We start from the raw sequence: 15,609 nt of genomic DNA on the forward strand, positions 1-15,609 counted from the left end.
ATCTAAAATTTGAAACAAAAACCAATCTATGGTAATGATATTGTACCTTGCTTGTTATTCACTCTATGATCCGAATATGGGTCTTGTCATACAGGTGATTTCATCTTTGTAAATTTTGTACCTTGATTGTTATTCACTCTATGATCCGAATATGGGTCTTGTTAAACAGGTGATTTCATCTTTGTAAATTAACGATTTTGTACCTTGATTGTTATTTATTCTATGATCCGAATATGGGTCTTGTTAAACAGGTGATTTCATCTTTGTAAATTAACGATTTTGTACCTTGATTGTTATTTATTCTAGGATCAGAATATGGGTCTTGTCAAACAGGTGATTTCATCTTTGTAAATTAACGATTTTGTACCTTGATTGTTATTTATTCTAGGATCAGAATATGGGTCTTGTCAAACAGGTGATTTCATCTTTGTAAATTTTGTACTTTGATTGTAATTTATTCTAGGATCAGAATATGGGTCTTGTCAAACAGGTGATTTCATCTTTGTTCAGGAAAAACATTCAACGGCTCACAAAGGTAAGAATGGTTGGAATAAACTGTATCAAATGTTCAATCATTGTAATAATAATATAAAATACATGCATCAAATTTTAAAACTGAAATAGCAAAAAAAACCCAGTTTTGTTTTCACATTTTGAAGCCTCATTCAGGGGAATTGGCGAATAAAACCAGGGGATCACCTGTTTCAATCAAAAACTCTTTAAATTTTACGGTAATAAAAGGACTTCATGCTTAGTGTTTCACAGGGTATTTAAGTACACCATTGGGTATTGCAATCATGCAAAAAGTAGAAATTAAGAAAAAATTGAGGGCATCCTTGAGAGCAAATCACACATTATTGTTTATCCTTGTTATTTGTTCATTTTTGTTTGCACCAGACATTCTTGACGTTATCACTAAGTGACATCGCAAGGCGGGTACACATAGCAACAGCTAAAGAAGCAGAACTCTATGTACTAAGTATGGTAAGTCTTCAATTAGTGGGAATTTATCTAGTTTTTGTGGATCTATATCAATGTGAACATGGTGCCTCCAACAAGATACAAGCTACAATCCAGGAAAAAAAGAGTTGGCACACTTGCACTAAACAATGGAAATGTGTGCCCTATTAAAATTGGGGAGGTGAGTGAAACATGCATGCAATATGTGTGAAGTACAGACTCCCCCCCCCCTATATCTCACCCTTCCCCACTCCCCATCTGTCAATGTTGGAGGGTCTCACGGACCTGTTGACAACATGGCTTGGTCCAACATTGAATTTGGGGAGCGGGGGCATATCTATACCAAAAGACAGGCAAAGTGTGCCAACCTTTTTTTTGTGGATTGTAGGTAGATTTGCAGTCAATAGTTAGTTCTCAAGACAATTCGAGTAACAATTGCGCCTCTAGTGCCCAGTGTTACGAGTCATACTTGACTCAAGGCCAAAATCACCTTTTACCCGAACTCACACGAATGCACAACACAAATACACTGTTGCAACTTAAGGAACCACAGTTTAAAATGGGCGATTCCAGTTCCCATATGAAAGACACTACCTTAATCGTCTACACATGGAGTGTTAATCTGAAATGGGGTTACCTGAATGGGTGACTCCATTTGAAATCTACACCCCCTGTGTGGAAGATTATGGTCATGACTTCCATATGGGGTGCATGGATTTCAACTGGAATAGCCCATTGGGTGACCCACCTTCAATATTGATATTGTTTATTCCGTCCGCAGTGGTCACACATGTTTATATAATGCTTTGATTGGCAAGTTTGATTGACCAGTAGCTTGGAGCTCCAAAGTTTTGAAAGTAATGTTTTCGTTTGTACTCTATTTTCCAGACATATTCATTACTGGCCCATTGGCATTTCGACTTGATCGTCATTGTTTTTGTATGATTTGTAATTTGATTATGGGAAAAAAGTTGATTGATTGATTGATTGATTGATGTTGTTTGTTTCACAGATTGATGAGGGTGAGATCCATGCTACTATCAACAAGAAAGATGGAATGGTCAGCTTCCATGACAACCCAGAGAAATATGACAATCCATCATTGCTTAGACAGCTGGAAGATGAGGTAGGTCAAAGGCCAATGATAACATTGCAGTTAGAAAAGAGGGGTTTGTAGAGATGGAGGGAGGGCAGGGTGGGTAACAAACAAGTGACACTACTTTGATCTTTGGTACTCATAATCCAACATTTTGGCATACAGATATTTTCACTGTTGCAAGTGTCACTAACATTGGTGCGAGGTAATGATTTTACAGTTCTAGCTCTCGTAGTAACTCAGCTTAGGCATTTTACTTGGCAAAAGCTTGATGGAATCTTAGATGCTTTTTAGTAGTTGAATGCACCCTGGGTATTGTACCAGATTTTGCAGAGCTTTTGTGCTTTGCTTAACCAGTCTTCAGTTTAGAGGAGGTATAATCCCAGGACAAATCTAGCAACTTGTCTGCACAGACAAGTTAGACTGGTCTAACTATGAAGGGGTTTGAAGTTACACAAGTGTATGTAATTAGGATAAGGTTTGTAAATACCAAAAAGTTCTGATCAATCTATCACCTGTGCTCACGTCTAACAAATCACGCACAGCGTTGCATGACTTTGTGTTTATATGATATATCTATGCTGTAACTGGATGGTACAGAGTAGGCATAGTATTTTTGTCTCTCGCACTTCATGGAACATTTGGCCTTCATTAACAGATGATGCTGGACTTTGCCGTTTGGTGCATTGTCTGTTTGTTTTTCTATGGAGTGTTATCACTTCTTGATGTCACAAGTAATCATACAGTTATAATAAAAGTGAGAAATAAAGATACTAGTTTGCATCTGACCATCCTGTCGATCAAACTCCCCATGGCTTGTGAATGGTTAGTAGTGCGTAAAAGGGATGTTGGTCTGAGAAAAGGAATCACTGAAAATGGTGGGTAATGTCGGTACTTTTACAAGCCAAAAAGCAACTTTTCTAAGCATTGTTGACATGATGCCCTCAGGAAAAAAGTTTCCTATCACTAAGAACTAACTTTTGAAACAGTTTGTATGTTTGGGAAGGTGAAAAACTAACAATAAGGCACACTTTTTTCTTCTGTGTTCAGACATTTCAATCATCACAGCAACTCGTAATCAAACGGATTCTGAGTTTGATTGATAGGTGATGTCAGATGCAAACTAATATCTTCTATTCCGACATACATTATAGTTGTATTTGATAAAACAAATCCATATTTTTAATGCTTGACAGATGCGTAAGTGCATATCACTGGATGATAAACTGAGACAGATGGAGCAGGAAATATCAGTCAACCCAACATTTGTACAAAAGGTAAGTGCATATGGAGGGCCCACAGCATGCCATCATTTAATATCCCCAAGCAGGCGATGATTACTTTGATTGTGCATGTATCACATGCAGACGCTACTGTCTTGAGAAAGCCAAATGGACTGTAGGTATCCCGATTCCATGCTCACTCTCGCAGGTTTTCTCCGGGATCTCCGGTTTCCTCCTGCTTTAAAAAATCAGTGATTAGTTGTTTGGTATCAAAAACTTCCTTCACCCAATGGAATTTGGGGAGCTGCACAGTTAATTGGTGAATGTTACAATCTAAGTGTGGATAGGTTTGCGCTGCATCCGGCCGCGGCCTAGTTGATCTGATCTGATTGTGATGATTTACCATGGCAGCGTAATTACAGCACTTTGAGTCCTCTAGGATCTGGAAAAAGGTGCTATATTTAAATCCAAAATTTATTTATTTTTTTTATATTTTTATTTTTATAGGTAACAATTTTGGGTATTATTGCAGAATCTAATTGGAGACGTATTGCAATCTTGTACAAAATATCTGTGAATGTGGCTTTAACTTCTCTGTTTTTTACCCTTCTTTGTTCACAGAGCATGGGAATACGAGAAGATGACGATGTGCCTTCATTTGCAGGCGCCGGTAGCAAGTAAACCCATCAAGAACATTATACCATATCAAACTACTGACCAAATAGGAGACACATATAATAAGTACTATCTACTACTATACTATACACCCACCTGTCATGATACAAAATGGTAGTATAGGCTATACAGGGTTATGTTGATGTGAATACCGCTTATTGATGAGTACCACACAGCTGTAAGCTGTCAACTCGCACACTCCTTTGCTTCATATTGAATACAGAGGGTGATGTTATCAAAAAAATTCCAGTTGCTTTGGTCACTATCCACTTTTGGCGAATCGCCAAAGCTAGTACTTGGGTTATGTATAATATAGAAACAGTTCATCAGTATGCCAAAATGTTCCATTCCAGTTGAAATCCATACACCCCCTATTGAAGACATGACCTTAATCTCCTACACAGGGAATAAGAATTTCATATCTTCCACACAGGGAGTGTGAATTTCAAATGATGTTAGCTGAATGGGTGTCTCTATTTGAAATCTACACTCTCTGTGTGCGAGATTAAGGTTATGTTTTTCATAGGGGGTGTATGGATTTCAACTTTGAATAGCCATAATCACAACTATGTGCAGAGATTGGAAAGACATGGTTGAAAGTCATGGATACCTTTTTTACTAGATGCATGACAAACTTGTGAAATGTGAAGTGCATATAATGTACATGGTTCACATCAAGTTGGTAGTGACGTAGGTGCTCACAGTATCAAATTGTGCACGTAAAATTGTATTAAATTGAATCATGTCAACCAGAAAAAACTCCCTTTGGTTAGATGTTATCACCGACGTTGCAGCCTTACAACTGGGTGGATGATTTAGAGTCATCCGAGGTCAATCGATGAGGAAGTTGCTTGATGACCCGATCCCAACCATGTGACCGATTCACTCTAACGCCCCTGCTCCTGTTATTGCGATTGGTCTGGTTGCAATATAGCATCTGTCAAAGTCATTAAATTTGCCCTCCTTTGGGCACACAAATATGGGTAGATGCCATCATCAATTGACGGTGGAGCAAGCGACTGCAAGTTTCTTTTCACACAGATGACATACAGGAGCACAGCTAAGTCACTGCAGTACTGTTAATTATCAGGTTTTTTGTGTTATTAGAGACACAGTGAGGCACATACCTGTTTGGAGGCATCCGGGCAATATCATTTTTCATTGTAATCATATCAATGTTTATTATTCATTCTAGAAAGTGAAATATATACTTTTTGCATGGTTGGTTCAAAATATTTCATATTCAATTCTGAATTTTGTGTTTAGTCGTAAACCCTGTTAGGTTGAAATAAGGTTCCATAGCTGAGTTTCTTCTACTATTTCAAGCAGGCTCATTTAATTATAATTTTTGTTTTTTAGAAAGTATCAATATTTTAACTATAGGCAAAATACGTAATTCTCGATCATGAGAGCCAACTTGGGTACGCACAGGTATTTGCATTGAGCGTACTATGCAAAGACTGGCGCTTATTAATAGGAGTTCTTATTTATTTTGAGAATGGGCCAATCACACAGTCGTTGCTAGGCAAGGTCAAGGTTCGGCCATGTAGGTCACACGATCATGTTATTCTATGAAAAGTAAGCTGACGCATAAGGTACATCCTCTCATGATCGAGAATTAGTTATTTTGCGTATAAAAACATCAATTTTGAACATACTGGTTCCAAGAAATCAATACCACTGGCTGTACTACTCCCGATTCCAGAAAAATGGAGCACTCATTTTTTGGTATTACAAAAAATATTAGTTTTATTATGAAACAACTCAGTCCTAATCCTTTAGTTGAACTAACTGGCAATGAAAGTCAAATATTATTATTTGGCACATGTTTTCAAAATACATGTAGTGCCAAAAACATGCATTTGTATGTTGCATGTTTTCTTACAATTGCAGTGAGCAAATTTGTGGACTTGACACAAGTCTAACCATTCTGAATCTTGAGCTATAAAACATTACTCTTAATCTGACTATTTTATGTTAAGTTTTAAAATTTTGTTACAAAAGATAACAGGATATTAGACTTTGATTGAAAAAATAACACCTGAAAATGCAAGTTCCAAAAGTGAAGTACAAAATTTCACTTTCGTAAAATAATATTTTGTTAATCCAAAAAATTGACAACTGGAATTGGGAGTAGGCCACAAACACAAGAATAAGTTGAAAACGGCTTATTCAGTTGAAAAAAAATCAAGAAGAGTCTGAGTTAGTTATTTTTCATATTGGTATAGATTTATTACTACAAACTGTAACTCTTTTAGCAGGAGATATATGTGGTCATCCACCAGGAACCTCTCGTAAAGTTGGCCCCCAGGTAAATTTTGTTTTATTTCATATATAGAACGTATATGCCAGACGCTGTAAAATGAAATATCATTTGACTTCATAAGATATTTCAAAGCATTGTTATATGTTTATGGTTGGTTGAATGTTGCATTTCATTCACACATGAGTTCCATTCATATTTTTCACTTTTAACTCAAAATCAAACTTGCCAACTTTAATACTAGAGGGTTGTAGTGGATGGTCACATATTTAATCTGATCAGATCAAGCAAAATTAGGACAATGACGCCAACAATATTTTTGAGTTAAGACTAGAGCTAGAGCTGACTTTCATTTAAATACAGTGCTCTTTGTTGTTTAAATACTCAATGTTTTCAACAATAATCTTGATGGCATTTACATCATATTCAAAGTACTTAATCTGAAAGTTGCATTCATCAGCAATGTCCTCATTTGGCTTGATCGAGTCTCTTATTTATAATCAAAATAGTCAACATAATATTGTATTATTATTGTGATCACAAGAGTTTTCAGATTATAAAAACCAACAGTATCATTGAATTTGCATAATTATGTTACTTTTTGTCATTTTGTGGCACTTGCGATCACAAGAGTTTCTATTTCAGATTATAAAAATCAACAGTATCATAGAATTTGCATTATTATGTTACTTTTTGTCATTTTGTGGCACAAAAACTTTGAATTCAGTAACTATTGTGGTTAGCTATTACGCATTTTATAACTGTACCTACCTTATACAGTAGTTAGCTGCCATTGTGACACCATCTGATCCAATCAGACCAAAGGCAGATATTGTGATACAGGCAAAATGGGAGGAAACAAAACATAGAAAATTGGCATTTGCAACCAAGTTGGAGATGGAAGGAGACCCGCAATAGACCATTTCAAATCAACATCGAAATTAATAATTAGTAAGTTTTAGCGGGTTCGCTGTCAGACAACATTGGAATGAACTTCCATTGTCCAATGGCGAACCCGCTAAAAACCCTGTCGTAAAAGATTATCCCACGATCGGAATTAATTTTGGAAAATAAGGTGCAGTGAGCGTATTCATTCAGTAAGGGGATCAAAAATACAGCTTATTTAGCCAATGTCAACATGGGGTCTTCAGGTAAAATATTGAACTAACACACCCGCTATGTGGAAAGAAAGTGCAAATATTTGTCATTTTTTGGCACTATAGATATCAACAAATTGACATGCACAACATAAACATCAACACAAGACAAATCCCACACTTGATTGGCTTTCATGCAGATTTGATAAGTTGAATAGTTCTGTTTGTGCTTGGTGTTGATGATGCGGATTTAAAAACTAAATCATCTATAAACGAGCTGCCCTTGGAAAACTTTGATTTGAAAAGGTCTATAGTGTGGTTGATTACTGTGAAAGTAGCACTACTTTCGGGCTCTTGCTTTTATAATACTATCCAGAGAGATTGCGCCAGCAACCCTCGAGCTGAAGCACTTCGGTTGAATGCTCGGATGCTCGTGCTATGTGCTCGCTAAGTCCGTGAGGGCTAAGTCCGTGAGGGCCCCAAACTGCGGCTATGTGAAAGTTGATGATAAACTAAGTTTACAAACTTGTCCTCTGGGGCTTGATTGGGTCAGGTTATGTCACATTTTCATTTCTAAGAAATGTTATAGTTTCTTAACAGCAAATTTGGGAGAGAATTATACTCGAAAAATTCAGTTGAGTGATAAATACTGGGGACTCAACCATGACAATACGCACACAGATGTTATGGAACACGGTGCTCAGACATGTGGAATTTTAATTCTCTTCAAAAGAAGTGACATGCTTCATGCCTTGCCTGAACATAAAAATAGTAAACCTGTAATATCTTGCTCATGTCATTTTCATGAGTGCAGAAGGAACTAATTTAAAACCACTCAACCTATCATGGTAGTGCTATACTTATAAATAATTAAGTACAGTGTATAGTGTACATACTTTCAACCATTATTTTGTGTTAAATAAAGTCCTTGGTCAGATAATAGAAACAAGGACAGGTTTGATTTTGATCCCATAAGTTCTTGTGAGTTTGTGGAAGTTGTCATAAATAAATTTATTGCAGCAAAAGATTGAGTGTTGTAGAAAATCATTGATTTGAAAATACTTTATAACCACCCATGCCCCTATAAGAATTATTTCTTGTAAAATTTATCTTCCAGAAAGTCTTCCAAAGGGTATTTAAATGGGAGCTCCGCCCACTTTACCCCCCTCCGCGGCTTTGCAGTGATCCACAAGAGCTAACTCGCTACAGTTCGCATTGGTCAACATGTTTCAGTGTTTTTGGTTTGACCAGTTTTTAGGCTTGCCTTGTCCTAGAATGCTGGCTGTAGTGTTTTTTAGTTTCTTGAGATTTTAAGGGGTGGGGTATGAACGTTTGGACAGTATTTATTGTGGGACATTAGAGCACATCGGACATATCGAATTGCATTCTGAATACGAAGAATGTCCTGCTGATATCAAATAATTTGATTTTTTGAAGTTCGCAATGTAATACACATTTTATGGCAAATGATTAAAAATTGATATTTAACAGTACTCGAAGTAAACTTTATAAATCTGATGATTTATACTTAAAGTGTATGTAGGTGGGATGAAAAGCCGACAATCAATTGAAAATTTTGACCTTTCGTATTGAAGATATGGATTTTTTTTTCCCAGAACACCAAAAAAAATTAGGACTTTTGGGGAAAAAATCCACATCTTCAATATGAAAGGTCAAAATTTTCAATTGATTGTCGGCTTTTCCTTTTCTCCCAGCTACATACACTTTAAGAATGTCATTACATTTATAAAATTTACTTATGTCCCACAAAAATACTGTCGAAACGCTTAAAACACTCCTTCCAGATCCCTTAAGCCTTTTTTTGACCATGTATCATTAAATCCTCCCCCTTGGGTGTCGCCTTCCACCCCACTATATATTGAAAAATGCAGGGGCGATGTAACAATATGTGGATTGTTCACAAATATTAAAATTGAAACAAGGATGTATGTAATTTAACTGGAACAGCCAACCCAAGAGGGGTATGTAATTTAACTGAAATAGTCAGCCTGGATTGGCTGTTCCAGTTACTTAACATACCCCTCTGGACTAGCTGTTCCAGTTAAATTCCACCTGGGTTGGCTGTTCCAGTTAAATTTAATACTCTTTGAGCTGGATGTTCATTCAGAGGGGTGTGTAATTAAATTGGAACAGCCAACCCAGAGGGTGTATGTCAATTAATTGGAACAGCCAACCCAGAGGGGTATGTAAATTAACTGAAAGAGCTAACCCAGTGGGGTATGTAATTTAACTGGAACAGCCAGCCCTACTCTGGGTTGGCTGTTCTAGTAAATTTTCCTACTCTGGGTTACCTGTTCCCGTTAACTTATTTACTCCTGTTTCTGTTAAATTACAAACACCATGGGTTGGCTGTTCCAGCTAAATTGAACACACCCCTGTGGGTTGGTTGTTCCAGTTAAATTACATACCCCTCTTGTGGTCATCCAAGTTCAATGTTAAAGTTGGCCAGATTTGCCCGCTTGGTGCAAAACATCCTTGATATCAAGTTCCCGGATGCAGCGCTGCTGATCAGGTTCTCATAAGACTTTCATTGTTGCCCTCTTAGCCAAACAGAAACACCGTATACATGGTCATTGGCAGACTGTTTGTGTGGAGGGAGCGTAACCAAACTGGCTGCGTAGGAGACTACCTCGATATGAGGGCAACATTAAAAAAATCAATCTGTGGTCATCCGAGATCAGAGGTCAAATTAAAAAAATTTCTCCAATTGGACTCAACATGAAAAACAACAGAGTGATAAATGATCATGTAGAGGTCATCAAAATCGGAAGCCATCACCTGATATTCGTGCTTATTTCAGTTCGGGGACGTCTCTGATATCAAATATTCTTAAACACTTGAGAACGTTCCTGCAATCTTATTGGTTCTTACCCGTGATATGACACGATATCACACGGGTCAGCGCGTGTACACGGACGCGATACGCGTACTCGCTATTTGAACCAATCGGAGGCGCATAGCAACAACGGGACTGATCGATTTTAAGCCCTAGGTAATTCCTTGTAAAATGTAGAGTTTAATTTGATTTAAATTTGTAATACTTATGATATTTTTATTTGAATTGAAGTGTTTAAGAATGAGAATAAAGGTATTGTTTTTTTAGCGCTGTCGTGCATCTATCGTTCATATATACGGGCGACATCATTATTTTTATGAAACAACTCGCCCGCCGTTGTTTTACTTAAAATAATGATGTCTCCCGTGTTATATGAGACGATAGATGCACTCCAGCGGCTAAAAACAATACCTTTATTCTCTAACTCTGGAAGCGTCATGTCACATAACAGTATCATATTTCAGAGACGTCTCATATCACTTACTCCCTAGTTTCAAAACCCAGTCGCAAACGATATTAGTAATTTTGGTGAACGTGCCGGCGCAGTGGGAATAATTTTGTGAGTAGGCCTTATCAGGGTTGTATGTAGCTCAAGCTGAGTGCCTGCTAATTTTACTATCCAATTCATTAATTGAAGTGCAGGCTCAGGTACTGTTGGGATTTTTTTACTTCAAAACATTTGATTTTATCCATTGCAATCTAAGTGTGTTCTGGGACCATTTGTCCGAATTTGCACAGATAGATAGATAATTTTTGCACAGATAGATATAATTTTTGCACAGGTAGATATTTACTAAACATAGGAAAGCTCGAGTGCCCAGCTGTCAACAAAGCTTGACGTATGTGATATCACAGACCCCCGCATGTGAAATCACTGACCCGTCTTTGAAATCAGAGACATCCGTGAATTACGAGTGCCCCCAAACTGATTTAGATATTGAGCGAAACAAATTGTGATATAAATACTAAATGATGACAATCTGTTAACACATTCATTTGAATATACTGTACATTTTTAATGCTTGTGCTCTATAAAAAGATATATACATAAACAATTTAAAAAAATCTTACAAGATATTGCTCAGCAGCTTTCCAAATGAAATACACCATGTAATAATGTATGTACGTACATGGCAAAGATACATTATGTATGATACAAATACAAATATATATTATTAATAAAAACATGACAATATAAAAAAACATTTGCATAGTGAAAAATGTTGCGCTTTAACTTGTGAACAAGGGCCTGGTATTATCATAATATTACAACCACATTATCACAATATTACAACCACTTATACATTTTTATAAAAGAAAGAAGCATGCCAAAATGTAAAATATCAATATGAAATGCAATAATGATAATAAAAATCATGCAAGGCAGCTTTTTAAGAGACAACAGTATGTGATGCAGACGACAATTTGAGCAGTGTTAATTATGCCCTCCATTTATAGGTTCTATAGTTCATTGCTTGGTTAAACGTTTGTTGCATGATCACATATACTATTTGGCCTCCTCTGGTCTTTTTAAATCATACCCAAAAGACTATGTGAACCCAATATAGTACAACCCGCATAGTAAGACTATTTAGAGATTAAACAATATAAATTTTTGTTTTTACTCCAATATTTTGAGTAGTGGATGATGGTCCAACCAGTATGTCCGGTGTGACCTTGTTAGTGAATAATCTTTGATTCAATCAATGAACACAGAATTTATGAATGAAGGATATAAAATAAATATACACTGCTTCTTTTGGGCTCCAGATGAAAACTATTTGCCTGAGGTGACATCAATAGACAGCTCAGACCAATAGTTTTATAAACCAGAGCCTCTCATATATCCAGAGCACATCGCGAAACACCAGCAGTGCATCTGGAACCAATCATACGAGGGTCATTCAAAAAGTTCTACCTCCATCACCACATCTCTGTTATCTTGAGCCAGGCAAATGAAATTATCCATGATTATAACCTTAAATCTAGGCTACAACATAAAAGTTATTTAATGAAAATGTGATTTTTGGTTGTTAACATAATTGGTTAAAGCAAATACAGATTTGGTACATCGGAAATGGTTGAAAACTGAAGCCAAAAGTTTAGTAAGCATCATATTGTAGGTTTGGATAATGTCCATTAAATTTTTTTCAAGATGTGGTTGTCCAACTGCTTATGCAGGATAAATATTTTGTTCCTATTGGAGCTCCCTGACTTGCCTTGGGACTTCAAAACAAAATAAAACATATGTTTTATATGAGAAGAAAACATTGAAGGGTCCCATATTAATCAAATAACTTTTATTTTGTAGCCAAGATATAAGAGTATAACCATGGGTAATGTCAATACCCTGGCACATAAGATAACAGAGATGTGATGATAGAGGTAGAACTTGACCCTTGTACATGATCAAAACATCGTAGCTCCATAAAATGTGAGTACTGGATATGTTTGAAGACCATTGGGCTATTCCAGTTGAAATCCATACACCCCCTCTAGAAGACATAACATAATCTCCCACAGAGGGAGTATAATTTGTAAATGGAATCACCAATTCGGGTAACCCCATTTGAAATTGAGATTAATGGCATGTCTTCCATAGAGGGTGTATGGATTTCAACTGGGATAGACCATTTTTCTTTGTGTGTCTATATCTCACTAGCAATGTACATCATTTAAATACACTATTGGCTGGACCAATGGGCTTGAGAAATTGTCAAAAGTTGTACAAGTCTTGATAAATCCTGGCTATACTTCCAAATGAAATAAGAAATAATGAATTCTAAAATAACAGGCTGTCTTTTGACAAGATGATAGAACACAGAAAAGTATAAAAAGTGGTTAAAACTGCTTTGGTTAATAGCTTTATGTAGAAAAATTACAACATCAACTGCAACATAATAAAACACAATATCAAACAGTATTTTCTGCATATCTCAGCATGTCAAAATGTTTTTGGCCTTAAATAAAAAAAGTTAAGCTTTTGCATCGGATCTCTTCACATTTTCACAGTACCGTATAAATAGTGAGCAAAAGAATTAAGGTACCAGTTATGTTCACCCCTGTACATCCTAAGCAAAGACAAATATGTCAGAATTAAAACAAGCAGCCAATATCTGTACTCTTTAGGACTGATTTAAGACCTCATTTATTGAAATTGGTTGAGAATAAAAAAAAAACAGTGATGTAAAACCTAAGCAAGGAATGAAATCAAAAGTTGCACTTTTATGTTCTTATCATAATCAATGATGCTAGTTTTAATGTGCTAATCAATGGAAAGCATAGCGCTAGTTCTCTTCTTCGAGAACGCTTTGTGTAAAAATCAATAGGGCATGCAATGGAGCAAGCTGCCACTTTTGAATTTGTACCCTTTCTTATACCCGCATGCAGCGCATGCAGGGTATCTTCCCATTCTGTGGTTTCTTCTCCATCTCCTCCTATCAAACACATCATTCTGTCAAGGCTAGCGCTAAAACTACAAGGGCCCCAGGGCCCATATGTGGTACACTTATGGGCCCTACCCCGTAGATGTGCCTTTTGCCCATCTTGGCCCCAGAGGTCAAAGGTCACGGGCCCCAGGGGCCCAAATGTAAAAACACAAACCATGCCGTTTCTCATCAGATGGAGCAACCTCAGGGCCGTGAGTTGGTACACTGATAGCCCCAGGGGTACTCTATAAATACAAATATACATGAGCCCCATATGTTATATATATTATGGGCCCCAGGGGCCCAAATGTTAAAAATAAGGGGCAACAGATTGACAAGCCTAGCTCTAAAGCTACAAGGGCACTAGGGCTCATATGTTGCACATGTATATGCCCTAAATTGTAGATGTGCCTTTTGCCCATTTCGGCCCCAGATGTACAAGGCTAGAGGCCCCAGGGGCCCAAAGGTTAAAACAAAGGGCCGGCCGTTTCTGAGCCAATAAAGTAGCTACAGGGCTCAGATTTGGTACACAGATAGGTCTTCAGTATTATATTGTCATATGTATATATGAACCCCATATGTCACATAATATGGGCCCCTGGGCCCCAAACGCTAAAACATAGGGCCGGCCGTTACTCTGTAAATAAAGCAGCTTTAGGGCTCAGAGTTAGTACACATATTGCATCTTAAAATCACATTGTTATATGTACATGTGAGCCCCATATATTACATTATATGGGCCCCAGGGCCCCAAACGCTAAAACATAGGGCCGGCCGTTACTCAGTAAATAAAGCAGCTACAGTGCCCAGCTTGAGTCTACTGATAGCACTAGAGAATTAAACTTCAACATATGTCCATGGACCTCATAAGTCAAATATTATTGGGCCCATGCCACCACATGTTAGAACAAAGGGCGGGCCGGGAAACAGCAAAGAAAGCAGCGGCCGGGGTCAGAATAAAAAAAAAGTAGCACCCTGAGAATTATATTGTTACTAACACCCCAATACCCCCTCCCCACACATGTAGGACTAAACAGACATATCCGTATTATAATTATTATTATATGCTTCATTAATATATTCTTGTTCATTGATTGGTTAAAAGTGGATCACATGACCTAAAATGGTTCTACCATTAGTACTCCTATCCGTAAATAGTACCTCTAAGCCGTAAATAGTATTTGCAATGTCCCGGATGAGCCGTAAATAGTACCTCCAAGACGTAAATAGTACTTTTGACCATGCCTTCAAGGCGCGCAGCGCATTCGATGCGACGGAACAGTTCACGCACGGGAAACTGCTATAGCGTGATTTCGCTGCTGTAATTGGTTAGCCCGATTTTAGCCTATTCGATTTTTTTGAAGGGCAAAATATAGGTTGTGCTTAAATTGGTCGTGCTGTTCACTCAGGATAGAAGCTGGAGAGTCAAAACGTCAAATAATTTTCTTTTAACCAATCAATGAACAAAGAATATATTAATGAAGTATATAAAACAAATATATACTGCCTTTATTCGAAGTTCTAGTTGAAATATGGTCTCGCTGAGATCAATTAATACTATTTTCCTTCGGGCTGCGCCTCAGGAAAATAGTACTATTGATCTCACCTCGGGCCCATAGTTTTAACTAGAACCTCTCATGGCAGTATATATTTGTATAATATAATAATTGGAAATACCAGAGTGAAGCCTTAAGGCTGTTCCAGTTAAATTACATACCCATTGGCTGTTCCATTTAATTTACATACTCCCTCTGAAATGGTCCCAAAATAGGCTGTTCCGCTTAATTTACATACTCCCTCTGAAATGGCTGTTCCATTTAATTTACATACCCCCTCTGGAAAAATTTTCCCCTAATCATAATGCATAACCTCACTGTGAATAAGAGAGACTGACAACGGCAATCTATGGAGAGACAACTCCCCTGGGAGGGGACTTTTTACAAGTTCTTTATTTGCACGAGAGTGCAGCAAATAAGGACTGTAAGTTTGGGTACACCGATAACATGCGGG

The 15,609-nt window shown here is 37.2% G+C and overlaps 1 protein-coding gene across 1 annotated transcript in view; it reads left to right on the top strand.

Annotated features, from left to right (window-relative positions):
* The window catches only part of LOC140143622 (COP9 signalosome complex subunit 3-like), a 49,596-nt gene extending 44,262 nt beyond the window's left edge, over nt 1–5,334 (top strand). The window contains exons 9-13 of the mRNA XM_072165439.1: nt 464–535; nt 898–984; nt 1,973–2,086; nt 3,253–3,333; nt 3,901–5,334. Of these exons, the coding sequence (XP_072021540.1) occupies nt 464–535; nt 898–984; nt 1,973–2,086; nt 3,253–3,333; nt 3,901–3,960 (414 nt within the window). The 3' untranslated portion in view covers nt 3,961–5,334. The remainder of the gene's footprint in view (nt 1–463; nt 536–897; nt 985–1,972; nt 2,087–3,252; nt 3,334–3,900) is intronic.
* Nucleotides 5,335–15,609: the final 10,275 nt, after the last annotated feature.

The sequence above is a fragment of the Amphiura filiformis genome, unplaced genomic scaffold (assembly GCF_039555335.1).
Source record: "Amphiura filiformis unplaced genomic scaffold, Afil_fr2py scaffold_24, whole genome shotgun sequence".
Lineage (NCBI taxonomy): Eukaryota > Metazoa > Echinodermata > Ophiuroidea > Amphilepidida > Amphiuridae > Amphiura > Amphiura filiformis.